This window comes from Trachurus trachurus (assembly GCF_905171665.1).
Source record: "Trachurus trachurus genome assembly, chromosome: 10".
Classification (NCBI taxonomy): domain Eukaryota; kingdom Metazoa; phylum Chordata; class Actinopteri; order Carangiformes; family Carangidae; genus Trachurus; species Trachurus trachurus.
This window is the reverse complement of record NC_139894.1, coordinates 27,429,120-27,443,401: the sequence shown is the minus strand read 5'-3', so window position 1 is coordinate 27,443,401 and position 14,282 is coordinate 27,429,120. Positions and strand designations below refer to the sequence as shown.

At 41.7% G+C, this 14,282-nt stretch overlaps 1 protein-coding gene across 1 annotated transcript in view; it reads left to right on the top strand.

The window, feature by feature from the left end:
- The window catches only part of aff2 (AF4/FMR2 family, member 2), a gene marked incomplete at its 5' end in the record, with an annotated part of 145,302 nt that overhangs the window by 50,616 nt on the left and 80,404 nt on the right, over window positions 1-14,282 (top strand). Inside the window, 2 exons of the mRNA XM_083980511.1 lie at window positions 1,765-2,488; window positions 3,368-3,804. Coding sequence (XP_083836637.1) covers window positions 1,765-2,488; window positions 3,368-3,804 — 1,161 coding nt within the window. The remainder of the gene's footprint in view (window positions 1-1,764; window positions 2,489-3,367; window positions 3,805-14,282) is intronic.

Sequence of the window (14,282 nt, the reverse complement as noted above, 5' to 3'; positions counted from 1 at the left end):
AATACAGCAGTTAATCTTGAAATGATATTTACATTGCCTTCACTTGGAAGCAGTCATGTCCAACGCACACACACACACACACACACACACACACACAAGAAGACCTCATGACTCGTTGCCTGTTATTACAGTATTATTTGGTTATAGACAGAAGGTATTTGCCGTGGATAGACAGAACACACCCAGACACAGACAGGGCCGTTGCGGATTTCTGGGCCCCCTGAAAGAATACTAAAGTGGGCCCCTGCCCCCTGACTTTTCCACTTTTTTTCTTAGACTACATATGTATTATCATGTTTTATTAACTTTGTTTTGATGCTAATGCAGCATTACTATGAGTATTAGTCAGGGTCTTATGCAGAATAATTCAGTCATAAAGATCAGACTACTGGGGTATTTTGTGGGCCCCACTGGGCGCTGGGCCCCTAGAATTATCATCACCTTTCTCCCCTATACAACGGCCCTGGACACAGATATACTTGTGCCTTCTGGAGAAGTCAGGGATAAAGGATCTATGGTTCACATTCATTAACTGATACGTGTTTCTTTGATCTGCAAGATGTGAGTGTTTTTTTTTCTTTCCTTCTGATCACAGCATACATACAGTTTGACAATTGATCCTGACAGTCTCACATAGATCTGCATGATTGGTGTCAAATCCCACTACGGTCATCGTTGGGATTATTCATTACCATGTGCATATAACTCTTTGAGAAACATTACCTAAAATTAGTTAATCTCCTCCTCCCTATGAAGATAAATTCATTATTCATGAATTCATTAACCTCTCCAAATACAGGCAATTTCACCCTGTCATGAAAATTAGATAGATTAGAAATCAGTTTCTTATTCACTCCTCATACAGTGTTTCAACCTTTAAACCCACTCTACTGTGTTTGACACTATCACTCCCCGGGTGTACAGGAGGGATTAGCAGAGTGCCACTCATCAACCACCTTGCCTTCACAGACAAGAAAATCTATTGACCGATCTACAGAAGTTATGTCGGATGAAATTACTGGGTCATAGTTACCATTGATCTCACTCAGTGTTTCCAGTGTTCATCATTTGTCTATAATTCATCATGAAATGCCACGATTAAATTATAGGCTGTAGCTCTTGCATAATTCACACTTGCTCATGATTAATAGTTGCACCACAATTTGTATCACAGGTATAAAGGAAATGTCAGAGAACATGATAGAAATCTACTGTCTTCGCCTTTTCCTCCCTTTTTTTTTTTGCATGAATCTGGTTCCATATATAGAGGCTCAGGCTGCTGAAACGACTGCTGATTGCCCTTGTCCTTTCAAAAATGCCAGATGATCAAATCATATAGTTTCATCATTAAAGAGGCTGTCAGTCACTGACACTGACACTCTTGAGCTATTCTGAGGAACATCTCAGTATTACCACCAAGCAGCTGGAGGTGCTACACCGTCATACATCAGCAAGGCCCACACCGTCCTCCAAGCCGTGATTGCTTGAGAATCTGGGGTCAGGCTAATAATGATTCCTGCTCCATTAATTTAACTGCTCCAGCCTGGACTGGACCCTCTTAAGGGTGGCATGTGTTTAATTAATCATCTCGTCCTGATGTCTGGTCAGTGGTCACCCTATCCATCTCTTACTGTTCCTCTCAGGATGAATAAAGAGGGCTTTTCATTAAGTGTGGAGAAATGGAAAAATGGGAGATTTAATTAATACTCTTCTCTCTCTCTCCATCCCTCCTGTCTTTTTGTTCTTCCCTTTTCCCTCTTTCAGACTAATAAAGGTGATGCATTGGCCAGTCGCGTCCAGAACACGCTGGGCTCCTATGAAGAGATGAAAGACCTGTTAACCAGCCACTCCAACCAGAGCCACTTGGTGGGAATCCCCAAAGGCAGCAGCGCCACCAACAACCTGCAGACCCCGACCACTTCAACGACAGAAAGACCCGCCATGGAGTCCCAGCTTTTCAATGAAGCCTTAAGAGGAGGAGCAGGTGGAGGAGGAGGAGGAGGAGGAGGAGGAGCGGGCGGGGGAGGCGGGGGAGGCGGAGGAGGAGGAGGAGGAGGAGGAGCAGAGGCAGGTGGAGACAAGAGGATGGGAAACGCACCTTCATCATCTTCAGCCTCGATGCAACCTCCTGCTTCGACCACGTCGTCATCAAGCACGTCGACAATCCCACACCAGGCTTCGAAGAAGTCGCGGAGCTCCATGGACTGGTCGAGGGGGGGCCACGGACAGAGTAGCCAGGGGCCGGGCCTCGTTCTGGGGTTAGGACAGAACGGCCAGGGGCAAGCTGCAGGAGCTGCCAGCGGGAGAGGGAAAATATCTCTGTTGGAGGAACAGCAAATGCAAAGGCACGAGGAGCTGTTTAGCTCACTTAAAGATGAACTGGGCCTAAAAGAGGATTCAAGCCCCTCTTCTTCCTCTTCATCCTCTTCCTCATCTTCCTCTTCTCGAAGGCACTCTTCCCACCCCTCCAAAACCCTTTCTCTCCCTGGTAAGTCTTTCATAGAAAAAAAGCCTTAATAGGCACAGGATGACAATCTGTACTCTAAATATAAAGCTGCAAGTCACCACTATTTCCAGCTATTTTCCACTATTCCCAGTCTCAGAGCAAAGCCAATGCTGCATTTGTGCAATGTAGTTCTTTATAAATCTACTGAATCAACTGCGTTAGTGTTAATATTGGAATTTAGCTTCCAGAGTTGGCTACTGTGAAGCCATTGTATTTCTTTGTTGACACATCTGTTGATGTTTTTATCAGCTTTGTTGTATTGTCGCTGTCAGAAATGTTTAGTATCCATCTCAGGATTACATGTAGATGCCATGAACATTTTTGTCCCACTCGGTTGCTCATAATTATGATCTAAATTAAATAAAATGGTGGTGAGCGTGGAACAAGCTGCTGGTCATATGAGACAGCTGTCTGTCTTTTCATTTAACTATTATCGAGGGAATGAAAATGAGAATAACAGTCTAACTACTCTTTAAATGTAGCTAGGGATACCTCTGAATGTATTTGATTAAATTTGTCATTCAGACAACAAAAATGAGATTTCGCATATTTTAATATTTATGGAAAAACTTTGTAATTGCAAAATAGACTCTCTCACCTTTTGGGAGGGATTTCTGAAAATTAACATCTGCTTGCGATGATAACCACATCTTGCGGTTGATTTCTAAACCACCCAGCAGCCCATAATTTGTTTTGATTGTGACTGGCTCCATCCATCTGTGAGAGGGATTTTTTTTGGCATTCAACCTTCAGTAGATTTCGTCAGCTCAGAGCAAAGCAATGTTGTGCTACACCAGGTGTTGCTTTGGTGAGATTTGACTTCTCTCCTTGGGTCTCTTCTCCCCTCCTTCTCTTTCACAGATGGTGGCAATTTTCGATCCTCCACCATGGACGGTGGCCATTTCAAGTCTTCCACTAACGCGGAAAATGGTGGACATTTCAAATCCTCCCCGTTTGAAAATGAAGCGGGTTCTCACCTGTCGACATCCTCCTCCCCGCTGGCGTCCACTTCTGTTCTGACGACGCCTACTCCCGGTTTAACCACACCCACGTCTGGACTAACTACACCCACCTTCCCACCTGGTAGCCTATCAGGGAAGCCGGTCGCAGTCCAGCAAAAGCCCACCGCTTATGTTCGACCAATGGACGGCCAGGACCAGGCGCCTAGTGACTCCCCCCAGCTGAAACCCCCCCTCGTGGCCACCGAGGGGTTCAACAGCAGCAGTCAGGCCTACGGCGGAAACTCTGGAAATGTGAAGAATAAACTGCCCAAGCTGAGTCTCAGCCACACAGGGGAGGTAAGACAACAACCTCTGTGACATAAAATGAATGAATGAATGAATGAATGAATGAATGATGAATGAATGAATGAATGAATGAATGAATGAATTAATTAATTAATTAATTAATTAATATTTTCGTGTCATGCCACCATTGTGGCCCATCTCATATGGGATTACAAGACACATTTACTGACAAATCAAAAACTAGACAGTCCGTCCTGTTGGTATTGTCTGCCACACAAGTGCCACACATAAATAAACAACTCAAAAGATTACTTTCAGCTAAATCCTATATCAGCTCCTAAGCAAAGAATTATAAACATAATTTTACTCAACATCAGGCTTTGCAAGTGTATCTGTTGGCTAAAATGAATAATGAGAAATATATATAGAAACTCTTTAAAAAAAATCCAAATACATAATGTATAAACCTTTAAAGAGAAATAGCAATAATTGGAATATACATATATGCTTTCTGTCCAAGAATGACAAGAAGATCAATGTCAGCCTCTACATTCAAGTTAAGCTGCAGCCAGCTCTGAACCAGCTCTGAACCAGCTCTGACCACTGTACTGTAACTTGTGTCACAGCTGGAAGATGCTGTGCAACATCTGTGGAGGGATAAACTGAAAAGTAAAATACATGTTGTTATTTTAACATTTCCATTTTTATGTGATTTTCATGTGTGGAAACGGTCAGCATGTTGCACCTTTGGCCACAACCCAATCAGTGATGCAGCAATAGGTGTATGGTAAAAGCTTTTTGAACAATCCCATCCCTTTTACCTATGTATTTCTAATAACCAAAAATATATATATACTGTATATCAATATATATTCTTTTTTTATTGAATAAGAATTAATGATTTTATATTTCTAAAAATATCCCTATAAAAAAGGTAAAACAGACACAAACTTCAGATGCTGTTATTGTTCTGAGGAAATTTGAAAGCAGTTCATTTTCCGAGGAAAAAAAGGGACTAGAAATAAATGGACTTGCTCAAATAACCTTCTATTCTCCAGGAGTGTTGAGTTTTAGGCGGTTTGACTATGTCATATACTGTATATGGATATTCGGTATAGAGTTATTTATATTCAATATAGTCAAAAAAGAAAAGATCCCTGTGTGCTCAATTTAGAGCTGGTATTCTTGGTCTTTGACCGCTGGCATATTTTCAGTGATAACAGTAGCTCTCTCTTCTTCGAATGTCGTCCTCCGTATGATGGTGTTACGTGAAATTACAGTATGGTGAATATTCACACACTTCTCTAATTGTCAAGTCAAATGAAACTGACTTCACTACCTTCACTCCACCAAGTCTCACTCACTCCCTCAGACTCATTTAACTCTTCAATCTCTCTCTCTCTCCATCTCTCACTTACTTGCCTTTTCGAAACAGCAAGAAACACCAGGCTTGATGATGATGGTGTGTGTGTGTGTGTGTGTGTGTGTGTGTGTGTGTGTGTGTGTGTGTGTGTGTGTGTGTGTGTGTGTGTGTGTGTGTGTGTGTGTGTGTGTGTGTGTGTGCATGCGCTGTGTGAAACTAGTTGACAGGCGAGTAGTCATCCATATCGAGCAAGCCAGCTGTTCCTGTGCTTTGATAGAGCTGGTGTGTGTGTGCGTTTCAGTGTGTGTCTGTGTGTGTGTAGCACTCCAAATGAGCCCGAGATGGAGCTTTGAGCATATGGCACCGAAAAGGAGAAAGCAAGGGAGACAGAGGAGAGAGGGAGGGAATTAAAATATACTTTACTTTCAACACTTTCTGGCGGAGGGTAAGAAGGAGAGAAGTACATTCATGGCCATGAGTGGTTCTCTCTCACTTTGTTTCACCCACATATCCAAGGATGCTTCGTTATCGCCCGCTCACCATTTAGTTTTCACTCCTCTCATATTTATTCACAGAGTTTATTGGAAAGAATGTAAACTCAGTGCGGGCTAAGGAGGAGGAGGGAGGGAAGAGGGGAGAGCGATGATGAGAGATGGGGTGGGGGTAGAAGAGGGAGGAAGGAGGGGTAGAGGAAGACAATGACTGACTGATTACAGCACCTTATCATCGCTGTATTTGTTCTGGTTAGATGAGTTATTGGATGTGTTCTGCAGCTTAAACAGCAAATAGCAGCAAATCAGAGGATTGAACCGAACAGTAAATGAAAGGCTCTGAGAGAATCCTGCAGCTCGTTTCATGCCGGCAAACGAGGCTTAAAGTGTCCACATTTTAGCCTTTGATTAGTGAGTCTGTGAACTGAAAGTTTCGGCAGTCTGGAGGATAACAGCAGCGGTCCTCGAGTGTCACGTGAACGTAAACCCAGGAAAAGGAATTCCTGTGGAGTGAATCAACGTGATTGATTTTCCCTGTAACTGTTTTCAGATTAGTTCAGGTGCCGTGAATGTGTATGAAATACTCAATATTTGGCTCACAGTTGTTAAGTGTTCAGTGGTTTTGTGTGTATGTGTGTGTGTGTGTTCCGTGGTTGTGTGTGTGAGAGACTGTGTGCAATAAGCCTTTTAACTGCTGTGGAAGCTTTCTGTTAGCACTATAGAATTATTGATCTGAGTCCTTTATTCCTGTGTGTATCTGTATGTGCGTGTGTGTGTGAGAGAGAGAGAGAGAGAGAGAGAGAGAGAGAGAGAGAGAGAGAGAGAGAGAGAGAGAGAGAGAGAGAGAGGGGGGGGGGGGGGGTGATAGCACTATTGATCCTTTCCTAACAGGTACAGTAGACTAAATCTACCTCTGGACACACACATGAGCACGTGCACGCACGCACACACACACACACACACACACACACACACACACACACACACAAGCATTCACTTGTCAGCAGCTCAGAGTGAGGGAACATATGAGACTGGGTTGTTGTGATCTATAGTTATGACAGATTTATTTGTCTTGGATTTAAGTTGTATTTTTGTTCTGATCTGCTGGGTCAAATGCATCAAAGCAATTTAAGTAAAATTGAAAACATTAGAATTGCAGGCACAGGCTAATACAAGTTAAAGAGAATGAGCCCCTGAAAATGTATATTCAGTCTAGATATTTCAGCTGCCATCTGATCCTGATTCAGATTATGCGTAAATCCTGCAAACAGAAGGAAAATGTGAGATAACCAACACAGTTTCAATCATGGTAAAAAAAAAAGTAAAGTAAATTACACTGTAGTTTATGCAGAATCTCTCCTATAGTTAGATTGTGATTGAAAATCCGGTTGTCTGGTCCTTTAAAGCAGCATTCGTTTCTGCTTTGGCTGCTTCGATGGACAGTGGAAGAAGCTGTAAATACAACTAAAATGTAGATGTTACATGCCCAAAGTATTTATTTTGGAGTTATGCTTCTGTTCAGATGGTGTATGTGTTGGCCTGATTGAATATCTAACAAATGAAAACTGTAAAAAATCAAAACAATGAGCAAAAAGAGACTAAAATACAATATAGAGGAAACTGTGGCACTGAAATAGTCTGTATAGTATGAAGTAGTACTGTTTGTAGTAGGTTTGTTACTACTGTATGAGAGAGCCCATTCAAATTACATGGGATAATTTCATTCATTGTTGATTGATAGATGCAATGTTAATGTGTCTTCTTAGCAAACCTATGGACAAAAACTCTCTTGAATTGTCTTTCAAAATTCACATAACATGCAAAAATTACCTGTAAAAAGCCCTCAAACTCAAAACTCAAAACATACTCGATAGACAAGTTAAAAATGCTATAAAAACACTCTTTTTCCCTAAAAGGAAAAGAAAAAACAGCCTATAAGAAGGCACCTCACAGACACGTATATTTTTTACTAAACGGAAACACTTGCTTCACATGAGGTCAAGCCGTCACTATGCTTTTAGTGACATTCAACTGCTCTGACTTCCCCCTGTGTTCTCATTCAGGTAAACAACACTCAAGTCAAGTGGATAAACAAGTATATTTGCGAGGCTCTGTGAGTGGGGCTGCAAGAAGGTAAACATGGAGGTGACAGGTGACATTTCCAACACTACTGTGACAAGTTTTATATACATGTAGTTCAAAGTACAGAGCTGATGTAATTTCACAGTGATTTGAGGGCCCGCTGTGGTGTTCCCATCAGGCATGTGTAGAGGTGCATACAGCGCTTCGCCACTAATGTAGCGGTAAATAAGAAGCAGGGTAGACTAAGACCTCCAGTCAGTAATCACCGTGAGGCCAACACCAACCAAATCAATTCCGCTCTCAGAGAAAGCATTCATTTACGCCTTTTTTTGCATGAAAAGATCCTGCCTTTATATAATACACTGACTTGATAAAAAGGAACCTGAGAATATACATTTGTAAATATTGATGTCAGGCTAAGAAGCGGGTTCAGCTGGACCCTTTCTCCACTACGTTGCTGCCTCTTGACCTCTAGACTGTGGTCTGTTGTGTTTCACTAGAAGCTGGTTTCATTTCCTATAAACAGCAGAACGCACTTAGCAGGAATACAGAGCTGAAAAGGTCACATAGTAGCAGTAGCAGTCAGGCAGGATGATACCAGGTTCACATGAAGTTTGAAATATTTCAGTGTCTACATGCAGAAAATGACAATGTGCACATGGCATGGCAAGACATACTGTTCTAGTTTAAACTATGCAAATCATTTGCTTTCAAAAATAATGTCCACATGGTTAGAATTTAACTGACTTATACCATCATTCTCTGTTAAACATCTTGAGCACAATGATACAATTAGGAAAGGAGCCATTGTCACCTGAGCTAGCTTTGAATATTTTAGCTGCTAAGTTTAGTTCTGGTAGGTTAAATATGTAACACAAGCATCTGTGTGACAGAGACTTGAGGCAAAGCAGCTATAAGTGTTGTCGGGAGGTGCCAGGTGATGATGTCACATGCTAATTTGCATATTCATTTGCCACATCAAGCACCTATGACGTATAATAGGCCAGTGCAAATCAGCAGCAGGTGATTTACTGGCAAATGCTTGCAGAGTCATTACATTAAGATCCCTCTGCCGTGGTTAGTTGTAGTCATTTCTAGCTACATTGAACTCACAGCCAAAGTAGCTTACTGTGTATAAGTGAATTCCTCATCAATCTAGACAGCACTTAGTCACCCTGTTATCCTCCAGCTGAGCTAATCAATATATTCATATCAACAGTGGATTAAATGACTATGTGTAATGTTAGAAGGGGTTGCTTGTAGAGATGAACCCGCAGATCATTATCACCACACTCTGCAGTTCCCCCTCAGCTCCATAGATGGGTTTTTATCCTGTTTTATCACTTTCATCTCATTGCTTTGGTTTTAAGAGTCTGCAGCTTTAACGCTCTTACTGTCTGTTCCAGCTGCAGACGGACAAAGTTAGCAACTAGCTGGTCTATGTAGTGGAGCAACTAGGCTACAGTAGCAGTCCTGCTAGATGGCTAGGCTAGATTTTACCGTATTAGTGGTGTGCCAAGACACGGCAGTGCTTGACTCTGCCTGACTCTGGTGGAGTATAGAAACGTCATTGCATGCTGGTTTTTGGAAAACATCCTAAATATTCATAACTGAAAATGTCAGTTTTATAAAAAAGGGGAGGGGTGAGGGTTATGCATGAAAGTATTAAACATACTGGGTTTGGCTCACTTTTGACGCAACCCTCAAGTGGTCATTTGAGAAACTGCAGGTTTTTATCACTTTGATGTTGACTTCATCTTTATTTTCCTGGACATGTTGCTTAATTAAAATGCCAGAGAAGTGACAGTCCTTTTGCCATATTGTCAGAAACAGGACTTTGTCCTGTACAGACGTGTTGGCCATAAAGGCCTTTGTGATAACATGTGAATTGTGTTCACACACAGCATTACAGACTTCATGTTGGGCACAATGGAAAAAAAGAAAAGAAACTGTCCCTGTAACATATAGAAAACAGCACTCCTCTGTTAGCACAGTGGCTTTGTTTGGTCATGTTCGTACAGCGAGGAAGGACAGGGTGAGACGGCTTCAGAAGAACAGAGAGGAAAAGGATAGATGGATGAATGTAAATGTATTTTATTGTGTGTGCCAGTGAATCCTCTTTGATCTGAAGTGAGTGCAGAGTTGAAACCGAGGAGTTGTGGGAGATACTGGAGAGAAAACCACCACAGATAATAGATGCTACACTGAGGGAACAATGTTTCTACTAACGGGCTGAAATGAAGCGGCAGTAGCTGCAGTAGTGAAATATCTAAATTAACATGAGACAGATCCATGGAGAACTGCTCATTGTTTGTTTGTTTTTTAGTGAGCGATGGATTCACAGCCTCTGAATGATTTACTTTATACTGCAGTCAACAAATGCTTAAGGAGGCTTTCCCTGTTTGCACATTCATTACTGTAACAGTGCAGATGGATAGTCAGGCAGACGCAGGGGAATAACGGTAAAATGTGCACGGAGGGGTGTATATAAAATTACAGTCTATAGAAATACCTTCTCCGAGGAAATAAAGAGGAGGAGAGAGGATGTGGTGGGGACGAGGGAAACGGGGATAAAATATTTTCTAGAAGTAGAACTAGAAGAGAGTTATGAGGAGTCTGCCAATGCAGCAAACAGCTGGCCTCATTTGCATAATACCCATCAGACCTCTCTTTCCCTCAGGCTGCCTGTCAACTCACGACCGAGACGTACACGAACACACACACACACACACACACACACACATATGCACACACAACACAACCATTCCCTATAACAGTACTTATATATTTAAGGCAAGTCTGTGTATTATCTAGAAAGCAGTGACGCCCTATCGAGCCTCTCTGAGACTCAGTAAAAGCATTTTTAACACTTTAATTTATTTGATTTTCATAAAGGCGACTAATTGCCTCTGCAGAGAGCAGGGAGATGAAATGATTTAGCTTTTATGCTGATGATAAAATGATCATAAAATCATCTTCTAGACACAAGGAGTACAGTCCAATGAATCAAACTACCCTTGAGTGGCTGCAGTAAGGCAGAGAAGAGGGTGCTTGAGGAGAAATATACTTAAAGCCCAATAGTGTGTGTGTGTGTGTGTGTGTGTGTGTGTGGGGGGGGGGGGTTCTCCCATCAGCAAGGTGCAGTCAGAGTGTCATCACAGCAATAGCTGCCCTGCGATAAGAGAGATCACAGAGGAGAGAGGGCAGCAGCCCAGGCCGTCCCTGTGGGTTTTAAAGTTCAGTGTTATAACACTTAGATCATCATCGGTTTCGTTACAAGATCATCTGGAGATGGGCGTGCTCTGCGATAATGAGTTCCTGTGAATGGCGTTGCGTTAGATAACAACACAGTGATGTCATGTTTCATATGGCAACGTACAAGTGGAAAGAAAGCGAAAAGCATGTCAGCATCAGCCAGAACACTGCTGACGGAGTCAAAAGTACACCACTACATTTCCCTTTACATTTTCACAGATTGCTTTTCACACACACACACACACACACACACTAGTGGTTTTATGATTGCAGTTGCCACAGAGCACTTAGCTATTTAGTGTTGCTGTTTATATCGGACATAATATGATTTCAGATTAACTGTTCGCCCTCAGGATTAACATTATAGCTCTATTTACTGGATTAGCTGCAACGATCAGCATTGATCTGTGGCGTCACTGAGAGGTTGATAGCAGTGAGATGACAGCGCTCTGAGGGACCATTACACTCTAAGTAAATCCCCCCTTTCACACCATCTGAATTAGACATTTTCCAAGAGTCTTTTCACAAAAAAGAGAAAAAAACTTATTTTAAAATTTTCCGGCCGGCACGGTGCTGGTGAGTCTGAGGTCGGCGGTTCAACCCGGGGCAGGGCCAAGCACTCGACACACAGCGGCTCCCGGTGATGGCTGGCCAGGGGTCGCAGCAGTCAATCCCTGCACTTTCACAGCAGCTTCCACATCATCTGCTGGAGTGATCTGGAGGCTCAGTGTGCCAGCAGCAGCATGTACCTGATACCACGGGTTCACACGGCCAAGACTTGAATTCATAGTTTAAAACCCTGAGTGTGTGACATTTTAATAAAAGAATTATGGGCTGTGTGGTAGAAGAAGTGTTCAGTCCCAGTGTAGAAATAGTCTATTGCAAGTTAAAGTATAGGTTACTGCATTCAACATGTTAAGAAACAGCGCAGCGAGTATTATCAGCAGAATGTTATTCAAGTATCAAAAGCTCAAGGTTTATAATATTAAATAAAATAGTTGTTATTGATTTGAACATTCAAGTGTTTGTACTTGAATCAAATAACGCAAATTACACTAATGACCAGACATACAGTTAGATAAATTAAACAAGAAGTCTTTGCATAAAAAGTCTAATTTTATAAAATTGTAATGTACTGTAGTGTCAAAAATCAAAACCTATTGAGCCTATTGTCTGGCTATTTTGAATAGAAAACATTGATCTGTTATGTCTATGGATATCGGAGATATTGATCTGTTATGATGAATTAATTATAAGGTAGCATTTAGTATTCTAGTAAAATATAAGGACCTTGTACTTCATTGTATTTAATTAAACATACTTAGTTACTTCCCACCACTGATTGTGTGTGAACAGATGGCTGACAGTTCGGGCTGAGGCTCCCAGTGAGCGACTGAATCTGCTGCAGCGGCAATAGAGAAGATTGTCTCACACTGTGCGCCTCACAGTCGTGATACACAGTTAAGCTTTGAGAAAATGTAAATCCACATTTCTGATAGTTTTCCCCTGCCCTTTGTTCATTGCATCCCCACTGTATCATCTCCGCTGATCTTGCTGGAGCTGCAGCTTCTGGAAGTGCATTTATTATTTAATGTGACATTTATTGTTTCATGTGCCAACATGGTGCCAAATAAAGTGGATGGTCTAGTCCCCATTGAAAAATAGCTGTTTTATATTGTTCCAGTGATATAAGTCTTATTAAACTATTGGCTACTTCATGTAATAGATTACAGCTCTCATTGTTTGATAATAAATCGCTGAAATCTTTAATATAATTGAATAAAAGAGGGATGTAATTTTTTAAAGAATTATTCTTCAATATTTTACATTACTTCTTTTCCTGAACAAATTACTGATATGTGATTGAAATTGACACGCTGCACTGTTTTAATACAATAATATTAATTCCCCGGGACGTTAAAGTGATAAAACATCTTAGTCAGTACTTATGCATCTTGACTAGTGAAATATGATAATTTACAAGGCAACTTCATTTTGAACAATAAAAAAAAAAAAAAATGGTCCAAATGGCCAATGAAATATCTGACTATTCCATAACAGCTTATGTCTGGTGCCCATAAAAATATGGTAATAAAAATCTTTATTGCTCTTGGCGTTACAGAACAATACATGGAGAGAACCCCTACTGCTAGCTCTTTAGTATTATTCATTATGTTCTGATACAGGCCAGTGGCTGTTCCCAACTTTGTGTATGTGTTTGTGTGTCTGTGTGTGTGTTTGCGTGTGTGTGCGTGTTTGTGTGTGTGTGTGTGTGGCAAGGCCTTTTAATAAAAAATGCCCCGCTGGGCTCTGTGTTGCCAGTTTGCCAATCAGAGCATAGCCACGTTATGCAAATCACACCACACACAGACACACACACTCACACAAGCGAGCACATGCGCGCCGCACACATATTGAGAGAAGGAGTGTTTTGATCTACCAGGGCCATTACAGACATTTTAAAATCCTATGAATATAAAAAAGAGAGAGAGGGAGAAAGATGGAAGTGAGTGGAGGAAGATGAGAGAGATGGGCGAGAGTGCATTGGATACAGAGACGAGGGGGGACGAGAGAGGGAGAAGAGATATGACTAGGGAGGAAAGTGAGAGGGAGCCACATTTTCTGTTCTTTTTCTGTGTGCAACAGTTTATTATTTAGTTCTAGGGGAGAATGCATCAGAGAGATTACATGGAAGACAGACGATTAAATGGCTCCCTCAGTCTTTCTCTGCCATTTGTTTTGCATTCCTCCGTTTTTGTGTTTCGTTCCTTGATGTTATGCTGAGAAATGAACCTGGCCGTGTTCAGCACAAAGCCTGAGATTGATGGAAACGCCGGGTATCAATAAACATGAAGAGTGAGTGGTTGATTGGACAAAAGGCATCCTGCAATCAGGAAAAACGCCTCACAATTGTTAGTTGTGTGTGCCGCCGGCTACATCACTGATGATTTAACTGGACATTAATACAGGAAGAAGCAGACACTTGCAAACTCAGTCAAACAGCCATGAATGATGATTAACAAGACAGTTATTATTTGCTCAGTTTGATGAATTATTAGACTCCAGGCACCAAATCACCAACTTAGAGAGAAGAGTGGACATACTTTTATGTTTAATTATTTTTGAGGAGAGAAAGTGGGAGAGGAGAGGAGAGGAGAGGAGAGGAGAGGAGAGGAGAGGAGAGGAGAGGAGAGGAGAGGAGAGGAGAGGAGAGGAGAGGAGAGGAGAGGAGAGGAAGCGGGAGAGAAGAGGAGAGGAGAAGCTAATAGGGTGATTAAGGGGGAGGAGAGCTGCTGTTGAGAAAAAGACTTTGTGTTGGATTATTTTCTCCTCTTAGG